This window comes from Lissotriton vulgaris, chromosome 5 (genome assembly GCF_964263255.1).
Source record: "Lissotriton vulgaris chromosome 5, aLisVul1.2, whole genome shotgun sequence".
Classification (NCBI taxonomy): Eukaryota; Metazoa; Chordata; class Amphibia; order Caudata; family Salamandridae; genus Lissotriton; species Lissotriton vulgaris.
The window spans coordinates 1,505,215,844-1,505,240,549 of record NC_141693.1 but is presented as its reverse complement, the minus strand read 5'-3'; the positions used below and the strand labels follow the sequence as shown (position 1 = coordinate 1,505,240,549).

General features: G+C 46.0%; 1 protein-coding gene across 1 annotated transcript in view; it reads left to right on the top strand.

Annotated features, from left to right (window-relative positions):
* The window catches only part of FRS3 (fibroblast growth factor receptor substrate 3), a 99,232-nt gene extending 75,738 nt beyond the window's left edge, over positions 1 to 23,494 (top strand). The window contains exons 5-6 of the mRNA XM_086920389.1: positions 15,556 to 15,713; positions 21,419 to 23,494. Coding sequence (XP_086776515.1) covers positions 15,556 to 15,713; positions 21,419 to 22,387 — 1,127 coding nt within the window. The 3' untranslated portion in view covers positions 22,388 to 23,494. The remainder of the gene's footprint in view (positions 1 to 15,555; positions 15,714 to 21,418) is intronic.
* Positions 23,495 to 24,706: the final 1,212 nt, after the last annotated feature.

The window sequence follows — 24,706 nt, the reverse complement described above, 5'->3', positions numbered from 1 at the left end:
ACCACATTACCACTCAGCACCACTCAGCAGCACCACCACAGCACCACCACAGCACCACCACAGCACCACCTCAGCACCACTACAGCACCACCACAGCACAAATCAGCACCACCACAGCATCACTCAGCATCACCACATCATCGCACAGTGCTACCCCAGCATCAATCAGCACCACCACATTATCAATCAGCACCACCACATTACCACTCAGCACCACTCAGCACCACCACAGCACCACCACAGCACCACTCAGCGCCACTCAGCACCACCACAGCGCCACTCAGCACCACCACAGCGCCACTCAGCACCACCACAGCACCACTCAGCACCACCACAGCACCACTCAGCACCACTACAGCACCACTACAGCACCACCACAGCACCAATCAGCACCACCACAGCACCAATCAGCACCACCACAGCACCAATCCGCACCACCACAGCATCACTCAGCACCACCACAGCATCACTCAGCACCACCACAGCATCACTCAGCACCACCACAGCATCACTCAGCACCACCACAGCATCACTCAGCACCACCACAGCATCACTCAGCACCACCACAGCATCACTCAGCACCACCACAGCATCACTCAGCACCACCACAGCATCACTCAGCACCACCACAGCATCACTCAGCACCACCACAGCATCACTCAGCACCACCACAGCATCACTCAGCACCACCACAGCATCACTACAGCATCACTCAGCACCACCACCGCATCACTCAGCACCACCACCGCATCACTCAGCACCACCACCGCATCACTCAGCACCACCACCGCATCACTCAGCACCACCACCGCATCACTCAGCACCACCACCGCATCACTCAGCACCACCACCGCATCACTCAGCACCACCACAGCATCACTCAGCACCACCACAGCATCACTCAGCACCACCACAGCATCACTCAGCACCACCACAGCATCACTCAGCACCACCACAGCATCACTCAGCACCACCACAGCATCACTCAGCACCACCACAGCATCACTCAGCACCACCACAGCATCACTCGGCACCACCACAGCATCACTCGGCACCACCACAGCATCACTCAGCACCACCACAGCATCACTCAGCACCACCACAGCATCACTCTGCAGCACCACCACAGCATCACTCTGCAGCACCACCACAGCATCACTCTGCAGCACCACCACAGCATTAATCTGTGCAACCATTCAACAACAACTGGTTCAAATATGTTCTCTCAATGTTTCAAGCTTTATTACAAATGTCACAAAAAGATGTTAATAGTTCACTTCTGTTCTTGGATTTTCATCACAATAAAATAAACTAAACATAATCTTCACAAAAGTTATTTACAAAAGTTAAAGCTATTGCCATTATAAATTACAATCACTTTTATTTAAGTATTAATTATTTAAAAAAATTAAAAGCCATTGTTATTTGTAATATCAATACATCCAAGTCACATAAATACAAAACATGTTGCATTACAAATGCTATTAGTGTCACATTAGCGAAAGTTATAACTATTGGCATTGTAAATGACAAAGCTATTAATTTAGCTATTTTTAAAACAACACATAAATAAAAAAAATTGTCATTTACAAGACCAATAGCTCAAATTTTCATAATGCGAGACCCATTGCATTGCAAATGCTTGTTTTACAGTGGGATCCCAAATTTTGGCCCCATAGAGAGGGGCTGATTGTACTTAATGTTTAAATACCTCCAAGGTGGGAGAAACCTGTTTCGAGATACTACTCCCGTGTTTTTTAGTTATCGGCAATTAATTTTTTATCTGTGGCTTCCAAGACAATTTTGTGTCTAGGGTTATGCCCAAGTAGTTAAAACTCTGCACATACTCTCGTTTTTTGATTATTTAGTACTAAACTCTTTTTAAAAGATCTATGTGGGTTTATTGCCATATACTTAGTTTTGCTTGAGTTTATTTCAAGGCCCTTCATAGTACAATATATGTAAAAAGAGTCCATTAAGCATAGTAGTCCTTTGGGGGTTTGTGATATTATAGTGTCATCAGCAAATAATGCTGGCACCAAATCCCCCCCCCCCCCCCCCCCCAACTTAGCCGCATCATTTGGGCAACCATGCAGAAACTTTGGGATATCGTTTACATATAAAGAAAATAAAGTGGGCGCTAGTACGCACCCCTGGCGTACGCCCCTTCTTACAGAGATTTGCTTAGTAAGTTCGCCCCGTGGGCCCCATCCTACTTTTGCAAAATTATTCTAATGCAACCTCATTATTTGCACGAGCAATTTGCCGGGCACCCCTTGACATTTCAGCGAATCCCAGAGTAAATTCCGGGGTATCGAGTCAAATGCTGCTTTTAGGTCTACAAAAGCAATGTACAAGTGGCCATTTCTTAAATTTATATATTTCCAGCATAGGCATATAGACCTGAAGACCTGATAAATTGTGCTTGGTTTTAATTCTGAATCCTGCCTGGAATTTTGAAAGCACATTATTCTCCTCTATCCAATCATTTAATCTTGTTAAAATATGACTAGCAAAAATCTTTTGTAAAATATGTATTAAACTTTTTGGGTGATAGTTTACAGGGTCGTAGCGGTTGCCCTTTTTAAAAATAGTTACGATTTCTGCCCCTTTCCATGACTCTGGTATTCATGTACCCGAGGCTATTGCGTTGCATAAGCAATTTATATATGGTCCCCAGACACTAATATCATGTTTCAGAAGTCTCCTGGGATTTTATCAGGGCCGGGAGCTTTCCCTGGTTTGACTGCCTCACTTTTGCCTAATTGTTTCCTTCAAGCTAAAATGTAGATAGATAGTCTTTAGATTAAAAACCCAAGTCATCAGTAATATAAGACTGGTTAGTTTCACCTACTGCATAAAGTCGAGTAAATGGTCAACCCAGGTATTGGCATCGAGGAAAAGATCCTTAGTATCCCTACCTGTCCTATTCCCTTTTGCTATTAATCTCCAGAAGCCTAGCTGATCCTTAGATTTCGCGGCACTGATCAAGTCTGTCCAAATATCGTCATCCCAAGTTGTTTTTGTGTTAGCTAGAATTCTTTTGTACTTAATCTTATTCTCCCTTACAGAAGTTATATTGTTGTTTTTTTATTGCCAGTATTAGTTCAGCCTTTGCTTCGCGGCACTCCTTATTATACCAGGGATTAATTCCTTTATTTGCGTCTTTCTTTCCTCCATTGCCCTCTTTTGGTATATTACTCACAATCTGAGTTAATTTATTTACACAGGCTTTATGTAACTCTAACATTGGAATTAAATTTGGTTATTTATCAATATAGGGCGAGATGGTGTCCGCAAAGATATTATAATTATATTCCAATGAAATGTAAAAAATGTAAATCCAGTATTTGTAAAGCGCACAGATACCCATGGGTGTCCCGGCGCTGGGGGCCGTTGAGAAGATTAAGCGAGCTATTGCCCAGAGTCACTTGGTGCTGGGCAGACTCCTGGTGCCGGGGATCGAACCGTGAACGCCAGCGTCCAGCGTCAGTCGCCCTGGCCGGTGCGCCACACCTCTTCCCCAGTGTGACTATTCCCTAGAATATGAGGCCATTTAAGGGCTCGGCGATTATTATTAACTAGGGTGTCATCCATAACGGTATTATTAACCTCACTTCACAAGGTAGTAAGGAGGAATGGCTGTGCTAATATGTCAATTGTAAGGGTCTATGGTCGCTCTCAGTTCTGGGCTCTATTTTAAAATTGAGGACATTTGGCCAGAACTCCATCGATACCATTATGTGATCTATGTTACTCCTGGAGTTACCTCTACAAAATGTGTATGCACTAGGTCTGTCCGAAGGTAAGCGACCATTACAAGCTCTAAAGCCATGCCCTGCGGTTAGTTTCATAATTTTTGCAACTGCCACAGTACACGGCATTATCTTATGGCTTTCTATACTAGGGATATTATTTGCTATATCTTCGTCCTCAAAGAGGTTTTCAAAACCCGCTACCGGTTCAAAACTGCAATTTAGGTCTCCCCGACAATTACCCTTGCCTTTGGATCTAATGTATTTAGGAAAGAATCAAGTTGTTATATCACTAGCGATTCCTTTGTTGCTGGGCTTGGTCTATTATAAATATTAATTAAGTATATTTCTTTTCCATCCCTAGTGGTTATTTTAACCCCAATCATGTCCTGTGATGGTATACATATTTGGGTTAGGGCAACTTCAATGCTGATTCTTACCCATATAACTAGGCCATCAGATGGCCTGCCTCTAGCGGTGGGGATGGCATCCACATTGAATGTCTTGTATCCTATTCTATGCGGAGTTTCTAATACCCAAGTCTCTTGGAGGAGACCGATATGGAATATTCTGTGACTCTACTAAATTCTTAGCATTTGTAAGACATGTTTCAACTATATTGCAGTTTGACTGAATGATCACAGGTGTGATATTCCCCTGATGTGGTTGCTTTTATTGTCAATCTAAGGAGTCCAGGACTGATAATTCCCAAAACCTATTTGAAAGTATAACTGGGATGCCATCATCATTAACAGAATTCTCCGTTGGTGGTCTATAAAAATATCCTAGGGGGAGAGCAGTAATGCAACTACTTTGGGGGTAAATCTCCTCATGCGTATTTAATATCTTTTTAACCATCTGTGGTCGTCGGAAATGTATTACTATGCAGTCACCTGGTATGTTCTTTGGGGATTCCCCAACCCACCCTACCCTATGATCCATAAGAATATCTTTCTTACTTAAGGGGTGACATTTTTTAGATTTAGTTAACCAGTCAACCGTCTTGTTTCGTAAGTTATGCCATGATTATTTTTGCTCTCTTTTAAGAGAGGGGACCCTAGCTAGAATTAACGCATAAGGGCACAAAGCAGGTGGCAGACTTAGAACATCATTATCGGGTATAAGATCAGTACTTTTGGGACAATATATTTGACCTGGACCGGAATAAATTCCATGTGGATTGGAGCTTACATGTGTGATGTGGCTATTTTTATAATCCTCCTAAGTTATCGTGTACCTCCTGTAATCCACCCCATGTACTTCTGCCCTTATTAATCAGCGTTTGCATGTGATTTACTGTTATTGTATCCTTACTCGCGTTACTCATTCTAGCTTTATATTTTGGGGACTTCTCTGGTTGTGATAATGGACATACCCCTGTGGTGGTCTCAGGATAGATGGTTTCACTACTGCTTTTCAGTTGTCCTATTGCGGTGTTCAGCTGCTCTATCTTTGTGTCCATTATACTAAATGTCCTATCCATGATGTCATTAATCTGCATTAACATTGACCCAAGTTCGGATTCTAGTATTGGTACTATAGAGCATTCTAAATTCCTCTTACCCTCTTTTAATAAAAGTGGGTGTATACCAAAATCTGCTTCTGTCTGAGTACTAGCTGTTTTTTTTCTGGATTACAATTTGTTCATCGATTTGTTCGTCAGTGTGGTGCATTGGATTTGCCATGGGCCCAGACCCCCCTGTTTTTTTTGTTTTTTATTTCCTAAGACCAGTTATTTGTCTGAACTTTGTCAGTAGTCCCTTCTCCTTTGACTCCTCAGTTATTCTTGGTGCACGCAACCTAGTTGCTATGCCGGTTTTGTTTGAGCCATCTACCACATCACCAAAATGACCAAGGCATGGTGCTAGCAAGGCCGGAGACCTTCGCTCATTGTGGACAATTACTGTTGGGCTTAGTCAGAGCGGCTCAGGTACAACAATAGGAGAGGGTGAACATGCTTGTCTATATGTGGCTAATTTTGCAGGGTCGAGCGACAAACGCCTCTCTGCTATCTATATTTCATATGTTAGGAGAGACTCCGCTCTAATAAAATCATCTAGAGTGCCAGCAGGCCCATTACGCCTGCTCACACTCATGCTGTTATGATTTTTTGGGTTGTGTAGGCTGGCAGCAAAAATTAACACTTTATAGTTTTCACCTGGACCCGGTAGTCCTCGTGCTAGTGTCTGGCTGATGACTGGTAACACTTTGCGCGATGACTGACGCAATGGCATCCTTTAAGCGCCGGCTGGCGCAAAAGTGATGCGCGCCTCCAGCCGCGGTGCCCCCTGGACCCGGTAGTCCTCGTGCTAGTTTCTGGCTGATGACTGGCAACACGTCATGATTGATACAGCTGTTCGAGGCATATAAGCTGCAGATCGTACACTATGCATTAGATCGGTGTTGGGCTTGGATGATTGCAGGTTGTTGTCTTCTTGGAGAAGTCTTTGTAGTCTCGATATAGGTGACCCCTCCCTTGGACAATACTGCTTATGGGCATCGGCTCCATCCTTCGATTGTTTTTTACTGCCACCAGGTTCGGATGAAAGTTCCGCTCCGGCTAGAAAAACTTTTTCAACAACTTCGAAGCGCAAAAACTTCCTACAACTAATATCAACATCGAATATACAACTTTGAACGCCATCGACTCTATTCCGGTTCATTGACACGGGCCGCTGGGCCTATCTACGCCGTGCAGCCTACACCACATGGAAAGAACTCCGTTCAAAAGATGCCCGATATGTTGAGCAAAATTTCCACATAGCGATCATCACGAGGTCTGCAACCTCTGTCTATCGCCAGATCACGACGAGTCGACCTGCACAGCTTGTGCATCCTTCCGATTGAAAAAGACCGTCCGGATCGGAGGGCCCGTCGACACGAGATGAGGAGATCAGCCCCAGCACCGGAGGATATCTTCAATGACGAGGTTCCGATCGTTCCAGAAGAGGATTCGCCAGATCATATCAGGGGCAGAAGACTCTGACGACTTGATTCCATCACGTCAACCCATGAGTACTCCTGCCCCTGCACCACATACACTGCCCAAGCGAAAGGCAAAGGTCAGCACTCCGCCCAAGGGGCCCAGTCAAGACCAAGTACGTCCTCCTAAAGCCCAGCCTTCGAGCTCGGCTCCGAGGAAAACAACTATGCCTCTTAAGTGCTTAGGCACCGAGCAAACCACACGTGCCGATTTCACCACCTCCATCTGCACCGAGGCCAAAAGACCCTTCGGCACCAAAAGCGAAATTTATCCTTCGACATCGAAGCCTAAAGAGGTACAGGCACCGAAAGAAGCTCCGGCTCCGAAGCAGTCGACTTCCAAAACTAGAGACGGAAAGCCAGCGTCGACGCCACAAAGTCGACAAAACCAGCTTCCACTCCGAAGACTCCTGCTTCAGTGCCACAACCCACAAAGCCCGATTCCGAGGTTCCTAAGTCCTCGGACATGTCTGCCAAGCCGAAAACAACACCTTCAGCACCGAGAACTTTGCCACACGACGCTGTAACACCTCCCAAGGCGAAACACCCAAAACAACCTCTGACGGAACCGAAAAAATCGACGCCGAAGAAGGTTGTAGAAGAAGAACTGTTTAAACCAGATCCTAAACAAAACAAATCTACATAAACCCAAAGACTGGACATGTAGGTGCTATACCTCATAAAAAAAGACCAGCAGAAACCCCACCTCCACCTGTGGTGCCTGCCAAAAGGAAGGACTGTGCAACTTCTCCTATGCACCCTCCATCTCCTGTATCTCCTATCCCTCCTTACATATCGCCTCAAATCTCTCCTGTCCACTCTCCTGCATCATCACATTCACCACAAACTGATGAGGAGTATGACTTAGGTGGTGGAGAGGATCCACATACAGACCCAAATACATATCCTTTAGATGAGGATATCTATACTTTTCCACCATATAATGTGCCTGATGTCCCTGATCCACAGTTATACCCGTCAAAACCTTCTCCTCCAGAAGACTGCATTGGTTTTAATCACATCTTACTCAGAGCTGCTCTCTACCACAATGTCATAATGCACTCTGATGACATTGAGGAAGATTTTCTGTTAGATACATTTGAGCCATCACACAGATCTACTCAAATTCTTCCCATGATCAAAGGAGTCATTAAACATGCTTCAGAGATATTCAAAGATCTTGTACTCACTAGGGTACTAAATCCAAGAATAGAAAAGAAATATAGGCCTACACCCTCTGATCCAACCTATATTAAAGGACATCCTCCACTAGACTCTTAGTAGTGTCCAATGAAAGAAAAAGGGCGAATTCACAGACTTCTGGTGAAACGCCCCCACCTGCCAAAGAATCCAAAGTTATTGATGCGTCGGGTAAAAGAATAGCTGCACAAGTTACAAATATATGGAGCATAGCAAATACACAAGCCCTTCTCTCACATTATGACAGAGCTCATTACGACCAATTAGAGACACTACTACAACACCCCCAGATTAATATAAAGATCCCACTACAGAGCTCATACAAGAAGGCAAATTAATTTCAAATGCCTCAATAAAATGTGCACTAGATGTCGCAGACACAGCAGCTAGAGCCGTAAATACTAGTGTCCTACTCAGAAGACATGCGTTGTTGCGCATTTCAGGGTTCAAACAAGAGGTGCAAACCACAATTTTAAACCAGCCTTTTAATCAAAACCAATTATTTGGCCCAGAAGTAGACACTACACTGGAGAAAATGAAAAAAGACAGACACTGCAAAGTCTATGGGAGCTCTACTGTCCACACAGACTAGAGGTTCTTTTCGTCGCTCCTTTTATAGAGGAGGCTCCAAACAAACTGGAGCAGATACCACAGCATCTTTCAAGACTCAAACACAAACCTCCTCCTACAAAGCGTATTTTAGAGGAGGATACAGAGGCAATAATAGCAAGGGAAGAGGTCGCTGTAACAACAACAATCGCTCCTCTTCCGCAACCAAACAGTGACTTCCCTCTGCACCCCCAACAGCATTCCACTCCTGTGGGGGGCAGATTAACAAGTTCCTGCCTGTCTGGAACTCCATCACAACAGACCGGTGGGTGAGACAGATTATCCAACATGGCTACTGCTTAGAACTTACAGCAACCCCCCCAAACATACCACCCAGGCAGCGTCCTATGTCTACAGATCACCTAACTGTGCTTCAACAAGAGGTTCTAGCACTTCTACAAAAGGATGCTATTCAACTAGTCCCATTAGAGGAACAAGGAACAGGGGTTTACTCGCTGTATTTTCTAATTCCCAATAAAGACGGGACACTAAGACCAATTCTGGACCTCAGGCCCCTCAACTATTACATACAATCAGATCATTTTCATATGATCACTCTGCAACAAGTGCTCCCACTACTGCAACAAGGCGATTTCCTTTCAGCGCTAGACCTGAAGGACGTCTATTTCCACATTCCAATACATCCTGCTCACAGGAAGTACCTAAGGTTTGTAATACAAGGACAACACTATCAGTTCAAAGTCCTTTCGTTTGGTGTCACAACAGCACCACAGGTGTTTACAAAGTGCTAAGCAGTAGTAGCAGCACATCTCAGAAGACAACAGATACATGTCTTCCCTTATCTGGACGACTGGCTCATAAAAGTCAAACCATTCCACCAATGTGTACCACACACACAGCAGACAATTCAACTGTTGCACAACTTAGGGTTCACGACCAACTACACAAAGTCGCACCTAGAGCCTTCGCACGTGCATCAGTATCTAGGAGCTACCATAAACACATCTACAGCTCTAGCGTATTCCAGTCCAGCCAGAATACAGAGCATTCAAGCCTTAGTCTCCACTTTTCAACACCAACAGTCTCTCCAAGCAAGGGTGTTCATGAGATTAATAGGCATGATGGCATCTTGCATCTTCATAGTACCACAAGCAAGACTGCAAATGTGTCCATTACGAGAATGTCTGGCATAACAGTGGAATCAGGCTCAAGGTCAGCTCACAGACCTGGTGTTGGTAGACAGCCATACACATCGCTCTGCAATGGTGGAACACCAAAACCTTGACAAGAGGACGGCCGTTCCTCGAGCCTGTTCCACAAATAGTGCTCACAACAGATTCATCCCTCACAGGATGGGGAGCCCATCTCTTACACCATACTACTCAAGGTCAATGGAACAACCAACAAATTTTTTTCCATATCAACCATCTGGAGCTGCTAGCGATATTCTTAGCACTCACAACTTTTCAACTTCAAGTACAGAATAAAGCTGTCTTATTCCAGACGGACAATATGACAGCAATGTACTATATACAAAAACACGAGGGGCACACTCTCTGCAACTGTCCCAGCTCGCACAGAACATTTGGAGATGGGCCATTCCTCAAAACATATATCTGTTAGCGGAACACCTTCCAGGAGTTCACAATCAGATAGCGGATCTGTTAAGTCGGCAGTCACAACAGATTCACGAATGGGACCAACATCCACAAGTTCTTCAGCCATTCTTCCAACGGTGGGGGCACCAACACTTAGACCTGTTTGCCACCCACGAAATTGCAAAATACCCAACCTTTGCCGCCAGGTTCCCACACCCACACCCACGGTCCGAGGGCAATGCACTATGGATGAACTGGTAAGGCAGATTTGCGCACGCTTTTCCGCCTCTCCCCCTCATTCCACTAGTAGTGTGCAAGCTCAAACAGTCTCTCAAGCTCATACTAGTAGCTCCCACATGGGCACGCCAACCGTGGTTCACCACACTACTAGATCTCTCTCTGGTTCCACATCAAAAGTTACAGCTCACACCCTCGCTGTTAACACAGAACCATGGAGAAGTCGGACACCCAGACCCAAACCAACTAAATTTTGCGATCTGGCTCCTGAAGTCTTAGTTTGGTTATCTTAACCTACCACCAGACTGTATGAATATCATTAAAGAGGCTAGGAGACCCACTACTAGAGTGTGTTATGCCTCCAAATGGAAAAGATTTGCAATATATTGCAAAAATAATCACATTGATCCACTGGATGCTTCCTTCCAATATACCATTTGTTACCATTTACATCTACAGAGGTCTAATTTGGCATACTCATCCATACGCTTACATCTTGCAGCAATTTCAGCCTATTTACAAAACAGGCAACACCTGTCTCTGTTTAGGGTACCTGCAATCAAAGCATTTATGGAAGGATTAAAAAGAATAATCCCTCCCAGGTTACCACCTTCTCCAGTATGGAACCTGAATCTTGTCCTTACGAGACTCATGAGCCTTTTGAGCCTCTACATAAATGTGAACTGCAATTCCTGACATGGAAAACTGCTTTCCTTGTTGCCATCACCTCTCTTAGAAGAGTAAGTGAAATACAAGCGTTCACTATACAAGAACCATTTTTTCAAATACATCCTAATAAAGTAGCACTTAGGTCCAATCCTAAATTTCTTCCAAAGGTTATCACACCTTTTCACCTAAACCAATCTGTAGAGTTACCTGTGTTTTTCCAAAACCCAGACTCTGTAGCAGAAAGGGCCTTACACACATTAGATGTTAAAAGAGCTCTGCTATACTACATAGATAGAACTAAATCCTTTAGAAAGACAAAACAATTGTTTATATCTTTCTCTCCTCCACACAAAGGCAAACCTATCTCTAAAGGTGGTATTGCCAGGTGGATTGTAAAGTGTATACAAATATGCTATCAAAAAGCTAAACGTACACTAACAGTTCCTTCTTGAGCACACTCCACTCGCAAACTAGGAGCCTCTATGGCTTTCTTAGGAAATATACCATTAAAGGACATATGCAAGGCAGCAACATGGTCTACACCACACACCTTCACTAAACACTATTGTGTTGATGTGCAAGCCCAGCAGCAAGCTGTTCTTAGGACACTATTTCAGACTACGGCAATGGATACAAGCGACCACCGCTAGGGGAGACACTGCTGCACAATCGATGCATAGTGTACGATCTGCAGCTCATATGCCTCGAACGGAAAATGCTACTTACCAGTATGCATCTGTTCTTGGCATGTAGAGCTGCAGATTCGTACACGCCCTCCCGCCTCCCTGGACTTGTATCCATTCCAGTTCTCATCTTAGATGCACACGCATGGACATCCCTTTTTTTTCTCTTCACTTATACTAACTCCATCAATTTCCCATCATGGCGAAAAACAATCTAAGGATGGAGCCGATGCCGATGCCCATGCACAGTATTGTCCAAGGGAGGGGTCACCTATATCACGACTACAAAGACTTCTCCAAGAAGAAAACAACCTGCAATCATCCGAGCCCAACACCAGGTGGCGATCTAATGCATATTATACGAATCTGCAGCTCTACATGCCAAGAAAAGATGCATACTGGTAAGTAGCATTTTCCTTCTCTTGGAGTCCAGTGGACCAAACGTAGTGCCAAACCAATGTTGAAGAAGGGCAGCTTTGATCTAAATTAAATTCCCTTTCCAAGGACCAAATATCTCCTTTCCTTTTGTGCAGTCTGTAAAAGTACCTAACATGTCACACCCTGTTCCTTGCCACTGCCCTTGCATTTATCTTATTTTATCTGAGAAAACATACATTTCGTTTTAATCTTTCCTTACCCCAGTGCTAAATGTGTAAAATAATAAGAGCAAGTGCTCACAATTTTTCTTAAGAGGCCACACCCACTTCCCCCGGCTAACCCATTTCCTCCAGTGGCGCTGCCCACATCCATGGCTGAATAACAGCTGCAATACCTGATCTGAATTTCTGTGAGCGAGCCTTCCTAAAGTAAAGGAGGTTCTCGCCCTGATTACATTTTGGAGACAAAAAAAGCAAAAAGTGCATTTTTGGCACAATTTTGGCAAAAATATAGTTTGGTGAAATAAAGCTCTTGTCTATGATAACATGATTGGGCGAGCAGGGTAGCTGTGTTTGTTCTAGTTTCACACTGTGCCATTAAGTCAAATTAATTAGATGAGTATCTCTTTCTGACACAGTCTTAATACTTTTTCCTTAGTTCATATCAGATGAGATTATAGCAGAGGTTACGAGCAGAACGTGCATAATTTCTGGTAGTTTTACATGGTGCAATCCCTGACTGAGTACAGACAAGCACTTCTCAACACATGAGACTACATTATATTTGTTTTCATGTAAAGGGAGATTTGTCTGATTCACAATGTGTTGAGCCCAAATAGTCAAACGGGTTTCCTGTGTTTCATGGTGGGCTGCTGCAGTCAGTAGGTCACATGGTCCCCTCTCGTGAAAGCTCACCTTGTTTTGTGTGGGCATGTGACTCAAGATTTGAATAAATGGCAGAAAAAACACCCATGCACAGTTTAGCAGAAAAAGTACTCGGACCCCTTTGCCATAACACAAGTAAGAGAAAGTTTCATTTTTTCGGAAATCAACCGGTTGTGGCTCACATAGATTTTTATATTTTAAACAAAAATTGAATCTGCGTAGATAATGCAGCAACTATGTGGAATTCATATGCAGAATAATGTGCTCCACCTACCTGATCCATGAGGGGTGATTGCTGGTCACAGTGGGTTACTGTTGTGCTGATCGGATGGGTGCGCCAATTAACTTGTGCAGCCCAGGCGGTGTCTACAGTTCAGAATGCCCTGCAGTTCCTGTTGCTCCCCATAATGCAGCCACCCTCGTGCAGCATGACCATTAGTTTGCTGGCAGTTTTTAAAGTGTGCAGAACAACAAGTGCACACCTGCATCCGACAATGAGTGTAGTTAGTAGTGGGCTACAAGCAAGTCAAATGTAGAATTTCAGTTTGGTACAAGGCTCCAAGCTGATTAGAAAAAGCATGCTGCACACTTTTAATCTGCACTACGGCGTTGTGGAAAGTATGGTTAGAACTTTCCCAGCAAGCCTCAACCCAGCTCAGCCATGAGCCCGCCATCAGCCACGATTATTCAATGGTATTGACACGTGAAGGGCAGACGTGCACTGCTATCATCACGAACGTGATGATGCACATTCAAGATGCCTGGACCAGGGTGGGCTAGCATGCGAAGACATACCGGGCAGACATCAAGGTGGACAGGTACATTTATTGTTAATAATTACCGGGCCTAATAATAAACTTTATTCGATCTATCAAAATAGACCATAAAATTACAAAGAAAGGAAAAATATTACAATAAAATAAATAGATACCATAATTTCCAGTGTGTTAAAAAAATGTTTCATAAAATCCTAATTAAATCTTTCATCGCACCCCGTTCCAAGACATCCTAGTAATAGTTTTACTTTTGGAGCGAAGATCTGAAGGGAGGGAGAAAAAACAAAAACCTCAGGTACGGGTCCACTATTTAGTCCTACCTACCTACCTACCTACATTTCTCTTAAGATCATCAGTATTCATTTGAAGCTATGTACAATGTTTACGCAAAAAAGGAAAACAATAATACGTTATGTTAAAACCACTCCGCATACAGCATATTAAAGACTTGTTGTGGTACAGGTCATTTACCATACCCCATAATTTACAAAAATAATGTGCCAGGCTATGTCCAAGAGACTAGAGCCGAGGATGGGTCAAGATCTAAATGCCTTTAGCGATACAGTTCATAGACGCCGGCCCCCTAAATTACAGGAATAATAGAGCGGGCTATGACACCTACTAAAAGAAACATACATAACTATCACCACAGTTCCTTAGTAGCCACAGCCATATACGTTGGTCACAACTAGATCTAAGCCTGACTGCCGACCTCAAGAAGCTAAGGACATATAGCAAAGAATTACTGGAGAGCATTTGTAACAAAATAAAAGCAGGTCCAGCCTGTTTAAAGTTTGCTTTCTTTAAAATAGGAATGGGGTAAGACTTTCTTGAGGCATCATAAAAACTACAAAACATTAAAAAATGCATCATTTCCTGTTGAGACTTCCCGTCGCAGCCACAGGGAGGGAGACTCTGGTCCCTATGTGCCCCGCCTAGGTGGGCCAAAAGATAATGAAAAAGGTCCAAGCAGAACCTTGTCAGTAAAAATTGGTTGTGAGTACTTTTAAGCCATAGAAGATGGGGCTCAGTCGATGGCCAAGATTTCAATAAGAACCTACGCACACTGGGCTTCCACAGCTCCCAGTCTTCCCTGTCCAGCGGACGTTTTTTTAAAGAAGTCTTCTTCACCCAGTACTTGTCTCTTCTGCACATACTCTCTGGGTTGGTAAATAGTTCGACCCTTCCCAAATCCTTGAAACAATCCCTGACATACTTGAGCTGGGGAATACAGTAATAATGATCCAGAGAAAGGCAGTCCGTTAAAAATATCCTTGCTAGAGTGATTCCCTCCCTAAGTCACAAGTTCATCCACAATGATGGGGGCGGTAAGACAGCTGGTCAGAAAGCAGAAAGAAAGACCATCCCCAGTTCTTCGTGGACCACAATAGAGGGGATACACTGCAGTGAGCATAAAAGACATTTTAAAAAGATGTTTTAGACAGTTTGAAATTCCTCGTGCTCCATATAACCCCAGATCTCACTACCTTAGGCTACCTTAGTGATATACTTGACCTTCTAGATCTGCAGGAGGGCCCCAATGGGTCTATTGCCCAGTTGTGATGCAGTCATGGGTCCCCTTCCGATGTCCACCAAGAGAGTTTAGGAACTAGTGAAACCCATCAGCAGGCTGACGAACTGGGTGATGTTTGGGAGATCTTTATTTGGGATATTGTGTGGTGATGCCTCATGCACCATGTCTGAGCTTGTGCAACCGTTAAATTCCAGTGCCTGTTCTGCCTGCTGTAGTGAGGCTGTAGTTGGACACAATAGAGTAATTATTTGTGGATACTTAATGCAGGTTTTTTTTCCCTTCCCACCAGCTATGGGGTACACCCTGGGAGGGTACCCAAATGGATTCCACAGCTTTCCCCGGGAAGGGCCCAACTATGCTTCGTCGCGGCATCCCTCGATGGGCAGCTTGAGGCACCCCTCTGTTGGAGAGGATTCTACCCACGGACTCATCACTCCTGAGGAGCAGGTGCGTACTCCTCATTGTGCAACGTATACCAGGGCTCTGGGTTAATGCGTACCCATGATTGGGGTTAGTGTACTCCAGTGCTGGAGGAATGGTACTGTTGCATTTACATAGTGCCTCATATTCCCGACGAGACACCAGCGTATGTTAGCAGACAGGTGACATGCTACTCCGTGGGATTGCTACGGTTTCATGAGAGCGTGCAAGTTGTGTGACTGAAATGGATAGTGTTTACTTGTTGTAATGAGGATCAGAGTTCTCATCTCACTATGAATTATAATATGACTGAATTTAGCTGAGGCTGAAACAAAAAAGAAATTAGCAACAGAGTGCTTCAGCATTAAATCCAGTGAATGGTTAGGCAAAGTGTGTGAGTATATTTTCTGCTATGTGAGAAATGTTTTCATTGTGTGCTTGTGTGGATAAGAAATGCTGCTGCAACAAATGATTTAAGGAACGCTAAATGACTAAAACATTCACCCCAGTCAAGAGATCTGGGATAAATCCATTGGTTTTTTTGGTCACTTCACCACCCTAGTTAGGACCCAGCCATTTTTTTTTTTAGACCAACGGTCCCAGATTTTATTTAATTTCACAAGTAACAAGCCAATAGATCATACAATGTCATATAAACGACAATCATTACCCAGTCAGTAACATTTTCGACATTTCGGTCGTATATAGGTGAAAATAAACAGTAGCCAGGGAAGATGCATTAGTCCGCAATTCTCAGTTCCAGGAGAAATCTTGGGTTGCAGTGCCTGCAGCGTATGTCACTGCAGAAGGGCCAAAGTGGTCATGATAGTCAACAGCGGTTATTCTAGGCTGCGTTCCCTGGTTGGCACGGATGATGTTAAAGACAGGAATCCCACATCCCACATTACCATATGGGACACAGGGCTATAGTCGTGTGATCGTGGCAGTATTTAATAAACATTGGGGAGAGGGTAAATGGGGCGGGGGAGATCAACATCATCGTGAGCACAGCAGAAACAAGCCAACTGCCAATCAAGAGAAATAATAGGGAAATAACGGAAATAGGAGGAAAAACACATCAACAACAATCGGACTAGTGTTAGCGTGTACAGCAGTGTATCAGTGACACTAATGGTGTATGTGACGCTGTATATGGACTGTGTGGGGGCGGGAATGGCCGTGGATTGAGGATTGCTGCGGCCATGTGGCGGTAGGAGGGAATAATAGCAAGCAGACTTTGTTGGGCGTTACCCCAGCGGCAGGGGGGGAGGGGGTGGGGGGAGCGGCATGTCGGGTGGGGGATGACGGGTCTGTCACCGCTCCGTGACGAAGCGGTCATGTGATACCAGCCTGGGTACAAGCCTGATGGTATGCAGTCAGGGTAGTGTCCCACTCTTGGGCAATCGGGTACATTTGGAGTCCCGCCGTCTCTTCTCTGTGTAAAGTCACGCTCTCTGTGCTAGCCCAGTTGGTAAATGAGCGACGCCAGTCCACAGGTCGCGGGGGGGCATTATTCTTCCAGCGTTTCGTGATGAGCCGCTTAGCCGTAATGAGCCACAGGTCCCAGAAACGTGCCTGTAGTTTGGTCTGCTTGGTCCTCTTGTAGAGTCCCAGTAGGCATACCTCCCACGTCTTGGGAAGGGCGTCGCCCGTGGCTGCCGCTAATGTGTCAGTGACCGCCGACCAGTACATGGTAAGGTGAGGGCAACTCCAGAGTGGGTGTAGCAGATCAGAGTTCAGGAGTCCGCACCTGGGACATGCTGAAGAGGCGAGGCCAAAGTAGCGATTTAGTTTGTCCGGGGACAAATACGCGCGGTGTATTATGTAATATTGGATGATCTTAAATCTCGCATTACGAGGAATGTTCCTTGCGCCAGCCAGTACTGCGGCCCATTGTTTATCCGACCATTCTCTACCCCGGTCGGCCGTCCATTTCTCTCTGTCGTTGGGAGGAGAACTGAGTGTGATAGTGCAGCGCCTGTGCCAGCCAGTGCACCAGATGGGAACCATTGCCCATCACATGTAGGTACTGTATGAGCATATGTGTGGTCGGCTCTTGAGTCAGATCTTCCCACGTCCCCGTCAGCACTCGGAGAAGCCTCGCGTGTGTCAGAAACTGTCCCGCCGGCAGATCTGTGTCGGCGGTCAGAGTCTCGAAGGACAGTAGCTCCCCGTCACTATACAAGTCACCTAGACTGTCCAGGTCCGCCACGGTCCAACTGCGTAGCACGGATGAGGACATCACGCCACTCCCCCAGGGGGTCCCCAGCAGCGGCAGGTTCGGGGCATATGGCACCGTGCTTTTAGTAAGTCTGAGGCTTCGCATAAAGCACTGTCTTGTGACAGCTAAATGGATCTGGTCGGGAGGCCGGCCCCGCGTCAGGGGGTGGAAGAGCGTTAGCACCTGAGTTGGGGTCAGGGTAGTGTCTTCCGTGGCCATCAGGTTCCTGCCACTAAGCCAATAGGCAACCCACTGCAGCTGGGCCGCTAGGTAATATAGTTCCTGATTGGGAACCGCCAGGCCTCCAGATTCCGTAGCCGCATAGAGGGTCCTCAATGCCACCCGGGGGCGTCCTTTATTGCAGATCAGGCGTCTGGTGAGGGCTTCCAACCCCTTGAATATGCGCGTCGGTACATACACCGGAAGGTTAGCATAAAAGTAGAGGAGCCTGGGGAGCATTATCATCTTTGTCAGCGCCACTCGAGCCGGCACATTCAGTGGGAGGGAGTTCCAGAACGTGACCTGGGCCGACAGCGAGGAGATGGCTCTCACGAGGTTGCCCTCTAGGAGATCAACGGGGTCTCGATATATGAGGATCCCCAAGTACCGGAATACCGTCGGGTGCCATCGAAGCTCCTCGCCCATCATTCGCACTTCACATTGTGGCATAGTGTCACTGAACGCATAGACCCCTGATTTTGACTAGTTGACGCGGAGCCCTGACATATCCCCGAACACCCGAAAGATGTCCGTGAGTGTCGCAGGTATGCGGGTGAGGTCCCTGACATATAACAGCAAGTCGTCGGCATACAGAGATACCGAGTGTGTTCCATCTGCCAGTGGGATGCCCCAGGCGCCTCCGGAGGTCCGGAGCAGTTCTGCCAACGGCTCCATCACGAGCGCGAATATCAGGGGAGAGAGGGGACATCCCTGTCTGGTGCCTCTCCCGATCCTTATTCTGTCAGAGAATAGCCGCCCAGTCCGGACTCGCACCTCGGGCGCTTGGTAGAGGAGCCCCACCATCTGAATATAGGCATCGCCCAGCTCATACTTTTCGAGCACCTGGAGCAGAAAGGGCCACTCCACCGAGTCAAACGCCTTTTCTAGATCAAGTATTATACACCCTGAGCATGGCCATAGTTAGGACCCAGCCATATGCAAATCAGCCTTGACCCTGCTCCTCATGAAAGCAGTGTAGCCCGAACTGCCAAGCCGTGTCTACCCTGGACCGGAAACAAGCATCCTGGGACCGGTTGGGGGATAACACCCCTCATCAGCCAGGCTAGTGACACAGTGAGCACGGGACCCACGTCTGGGCATACCCATCCCACTTAGGGCGAATAGTACTGCGGCAACAAATGATGGATGGAATACTGAAGAAATTAAAAATTCACAATTTTCCATCAATTGTTGTTCTTGCATTTTTTCACCCCGAGTGGGGCGGGTATGCTCAGGCGTAGGTCCGTGCTCTCCATGCCACAGCGGTCAAGCTACGAGCATAAACCTAGGCACACATAAATTAGATGTGATAATCTGTAGACATATTTAGTACATTACGCAAGCCAACGAATACAGAGATGATCTCTTGATGAGTTTTGAATTTGTTCAGTCTTTAATTTTCGAGAAAAACCAGCCGACACGTGTTTAGTCGCATTTGGAACAGTCTTTCTGTGACTTCCTCAGGGCGCTCAGCGGATGATAATTTCCGGCTGGGCCTGAGACAAACTCGCCAGCTTCAATACTAAGCAAGGGAGTCGGAGGATCCGTATCGAATTATGTAAGATGCTCTTAAGCTCTCTGATATCTAAAATAACCCAATGGTGTTGATGGGGTGAACCGGAAAAAAGGCTGTGGTATGGCCGAAAACAGAGTATGGCACTTTGTCTCAGTGGACGCCGTGGGGGAAAGTAATGCTAGAGGAACCAGCAACCAGGAACACAGTGGCCCGTGGGCGAGACACCGAGGCTCACTTACTGGAAGATTACAGACTGATGAGGCGTTATCCATTCCTCTTGCATTACTTTACCCCACGGCGTCCACCGAGACCACTGCTATACTCAGTTTTCGGCCATACCACAGCCTTTTTTCCAGTTCACCCCATCAACACCATTGGGTTATTTTAGATATCGGAGCGCTTAAGAGCATCTTACATAATTCGATATGGATCCTCCTATTCCCTTGCTTAGTGTTGAAGCTGACCAGTTTGTCTCTGGCCTGGCCGGGTCAGAATTATCACCGGCTGAGCGCCTTGAGGAAGTTGCGGAAAGATTTTTCCAAATGCGACGAAACGCGTGTCTGCTGGTTTTTCTCCAAAATTAAAGACTGAACAAATTCAAAACTCATCTAAAGATCATCTCTGTATTTGTTGGCTTGCGTAATGTACTATATATGTCTACACTAACAGATTGTCACATCTAATTTATGTGTGCCTAGGTTTATGCTAGAATTTTGTATTGAGGGTTGTTTCCCGCACTCAATTGGCGTGTTACAGGGCTTATCCCCTCACCTAGTTGCACCATACAGCGACATCTTTCCCATTTGAACTATTGCGTCCACTGTAGCAGAGCGCCTTGAAAATCCCTGGTTACTCAAAAACCCTTTTTTCTGGACTAGTATTACTGGGGTCAAGCTAGCCTGGCTGGTGAGGTGGGAGACCTCAAAAACGGTCCCAGGATGCTGGTTTCTGGTCCAGGGAGGGCCTGGCCTGACAGCTCGGGCTGTACTGAACAAGGTCAAGACTGATTTGCATATGGCTGAGTTTAAACTGGAATGGCATGGGGAGGAAAACAACGATGGATTTAGGCCTAGATCTCTGTACTGCGGTGAATATTGACATTGTTCAACATTCTGTCCATCAATAATTCTTTTTGCATGTGTGGATAAAAAATATCAAGACATGTTGCAGCCAGCGTGAAGCGGAGCATGTGCATGTGGAAATGTATGGGAATAGATGCAGTTTTGTTGAAACCTGCACCAAGGAGTTTTTATTGGAGTGCAGGGTTGGACTACTGGGGGGAAAAAGAGGTTATAGCGTGATGGTGCCAATGAATGGGTATGTATTTGGGTTGAAGTTTAGGGCTTTGAGTAAAAGCACTCTTTTAACTTAATTCTATCACCCAAACCTTTGCCAGAGAAGTTTCCTTGCGGTTGAATACATTTTCCATTGGTTCGCTGGGAGCCTCTTATTTGGCCAACTGCATTTAATTGCTTCATTCATGCCATAAATGTGCTGAGGGTCTCACACACACACACCAGGAGCCGCTTGCTTATTCATTTAAGGAGGGCAAAGGGTAGTCTTTCACAGAACCTGGAAACTCTCTGCGGAGGATTGGAGTGATCTTTGGAACCACTGTAACATGTATCTAGATTTCTGCTTTGTCCCCCCTGCTGATTCTGGACTGGAAACTACTCAAGCAGGGTTCCCATAGATCGTGCATTACCTTTGTTTAATTGTGTGTCCATGAATGCCATCTGGCCAGTCGTTCTAACCCCATCTTCTCTTTCCTTCTAGTCCCACACATATGTGAATACAGCCACCGTGGAAGATGACCTCCGAGGTCGGCACTACATGCACTCTTTGCCCGAGGTCCACCCATCGTTCTCCGAGCAGGCCCGGCATCACGGCAGCTCCGGCTGCTCCCTGGAAGAGCGGAACCCGCAGGTGTACATGCAGCCCGGCCAGGTGAAGTTTGTGCTGGGCCCCGCGCCCGTGTACAGGCGCGTGCCCGTCAAAGCGGACAGCTTCTGCAGGCACCACCGGGAGTGCAGCGGCCACACGTGCGGGCCAGAGCGCGAGCCCCCCCACAACAACAACAACGAGTGCAAGGAGGAGTGCCGAGGGCCCAAGTACGCCTACGAGAACATCAATGGCATCCCGGCCCCGGGCAGCATGGCCCTGAGGCGCGGGGTCGGGGGCCGCTTAAAGCTGACTGGGGATGGCCTTGGCTTCAACAGCTGTGCCCACAGGCGCATGGCCCTGCTCCACTACGAAAACCTGCCCTCTCTGCCGCCTGTCTGGGAGTGCCACGCCCTGCGAGACGAGGAGGACGAGGAAGACGACGAGGAGGAGGACTCTGTGGACGTGATGACGCCCTCGCTTAACGGCTATCCCGACGACCCCCTCCAAAACTACATGAACGCCGAGAGCGGGGGACACCACGCGGGCCTCCGCCAAGGGGACATGACGTCACACAGGAACTGCACTCCCAATGTGTTCAGTTTCGACTTCCGCCGGCCCTGCCCCGAGTCCCGCCAACTGAACTACATTCAGGTGGAGCTGGAGAAGAACGACCCCCACGGACGACACACTCCACAAATCCCCTGCACCCCCGTCCCTGCCCACTCTGCACGGCGAGCAGACTCTTATGCGATCATTGACCTGAAAAAGACAGCTGCCATGTCGAGCCTGCAGCGGGCGCTACCACGCGATGATGGCACCTCCAGAAAGACCCGGCACAACAGCACAGATCTGCCGCTGTGAGTGCAGTGCCGCTGCCAGCTCCTCCAAGGCCCAGCCACTATTCCTCATAACTTGTGGTGTGGCACTCACAAGCATGTCAGAACCCCCTCGCCCCCCAAACAGTAACACGTTTACCTGTGCCAAGCCTACAGTAGAAGGAGCACACCATTGTCTGCAGCCTGGCTCCATCATGGGAAGAGAGGGCTGCTCACATTGGGATTGTTCCATCTGTTCACGCGCTGCAGACACTTGTAGGGTAAGGGGACAGCAGGCGTCAGTGAGGGGGTGGAAGGGCTTTTTAGCTGTGAAAGACTGAAAATCGGGCATGTTTGCTCTGTGTACGTCTGCTCCCTACATTCCGCCTTGCTGTCATTTTTTTATTTTTCTAGACATTTCAGAAATGGATTTCAAGTTGCTAATTTAATTTATTAATTTATTTTTCTATTTATTATTTTTTTATTTTTGTAACACATCTTAAGAAAAAAATTCTTTAGTTTTTTTTCTAAAATTCGTAGCCAGTCATGGGGTGGAACAGTGCATCATTGGAGGGAGAATGGATTCCTGGATCTGAATTATTTGCCTCTTCCATACCTCTCTGCCTTTGCGCGGGTTTGCTCCTACCCGTTAGTCTTGCAGTTAGGGTAATGCGAGTGGCTCGTTGCAGGTAGTCTGTATGTGGCGGGGTTACTCTCGAATGCGTGATGGTTGTGTGTTGAGAAGGTTCTGAACCTAAAGCTCAGGTGGGTTGACAGAAACCAATGAGCCAGTCGAAAGTTCCCTTGCTGGATTGGGACATAGTCTTATGCTCTACTGCATGTACTGAGTCCATTGCAAATACACCATGGGTGTGTGCTTGTTCCTCTAAAGGTCAGGGCGTTTGGCAAGTTGTGCGACCTGTGGCATACTTCAATGCATGCTTACCAGGCTAGTCATGCAGTTTTCCTAAACTTCCGAATGTTTCAGGTTTCTTTTTTCTTCTAATTCTCTAAATCACTGAAGTAGACATCTTGGCACTATCCATTTCCTTTTTTAAAAACTGCTGCACTGTAGGAAGATGTTATTGAGTTATCTTCGTTTGTCTTTAGAGTCTGTTCATTTGGGTTCTTTTCTAGAGGCCTCTGCTTTGATGTTCCACCAATAAGTCACTCCCAGGAAGGAAGCAGAGTATCGTAGCAGTGCCCAAGTAACAAAATTGCTTCTAGCAAGAGGAGGAATTTAGGTGCTGAATCCTTGCAACATTAACCTATTTGTGTACATGCTCAGGACGAGTCTAGGCATTGAATATGTTAAACAGTCTGTTCATCTGAGCCTCCCACAGACTACGCAGGGCGTGGAATCCTTCCTTCACTGGCTCTAACTGGATTTCAACTTAAGGGGGCAGTGCATGGACTGCACACACCAGTGCTCTTACCTGTAGCTCTTACCTGTATCACAGGTATAGAGATCCCAAGTCCTGTTTGAATTTCGCAATAATAGCCCTAAATGTCTTTGTATATAAGGTATATCCAGACTAATTTCCCCTCAGACTCAAAGGAATCTGCAGTGTTAACATTCAACCATGCTCCATTATTCTGGTGTCCAGCTTAAACCCATTGTGGTAATTGCATTAACCATCTTTTGAACATGATGCAGATCGGAGCACTGCACCATTTCCACCTGGAGTGTTAATAGTACGGCTTGCCTACTTAAAAACTGCATTGTTGGGTGATGTCGGACAGTGCCCGAAGATGAACTCCATACATAAATGCCCCCAGGAAGTTGTTGCCTCGCAAAAGTGAAAGTGCAATTCCAATGACTAGTACAAATATTTCTGTTAAGCAGTGAGGTCTTTGTACATCAGATTACTTGGCAGCATGTTTTCACATAAAAAAGTCAATATTTTTATGGTTCTATAAAATAGGACTAGTTGGTTTGTGGAAATATGGGGGAGGGCATTATGTTGCTTTTAGGTATTAGACTTGCTTTTTTTAATCTCCATCACAGGATCCTCTGACATTCATTGGCACTGAACATCTGTTGTGCTTGGTATCTGGGAGCACATTTTTTTAGAGAGAACATGTTTTCCTATTTAAAAATATGAATAGTAGTGCTGCTGCAGGGCAGTCTGGTCCAACTGGATGGCATAATGCACTCACTTTGCAGCTAACACAGCACTTCATATTTTCCGTTCTGTGGAGAAGAATGCAGAATTTCATAGCTAGCGTGCAGGAAAGTTTTAATACTATTGAGGACGCAGAGGCGAAGATTAGGCTGAATCTTTCTCCATTTATTACGCACTCCAGCTTACAAAAGCACCACAATGTATATTGAAACTACATTTCCCATGAACACAGGGAAAAT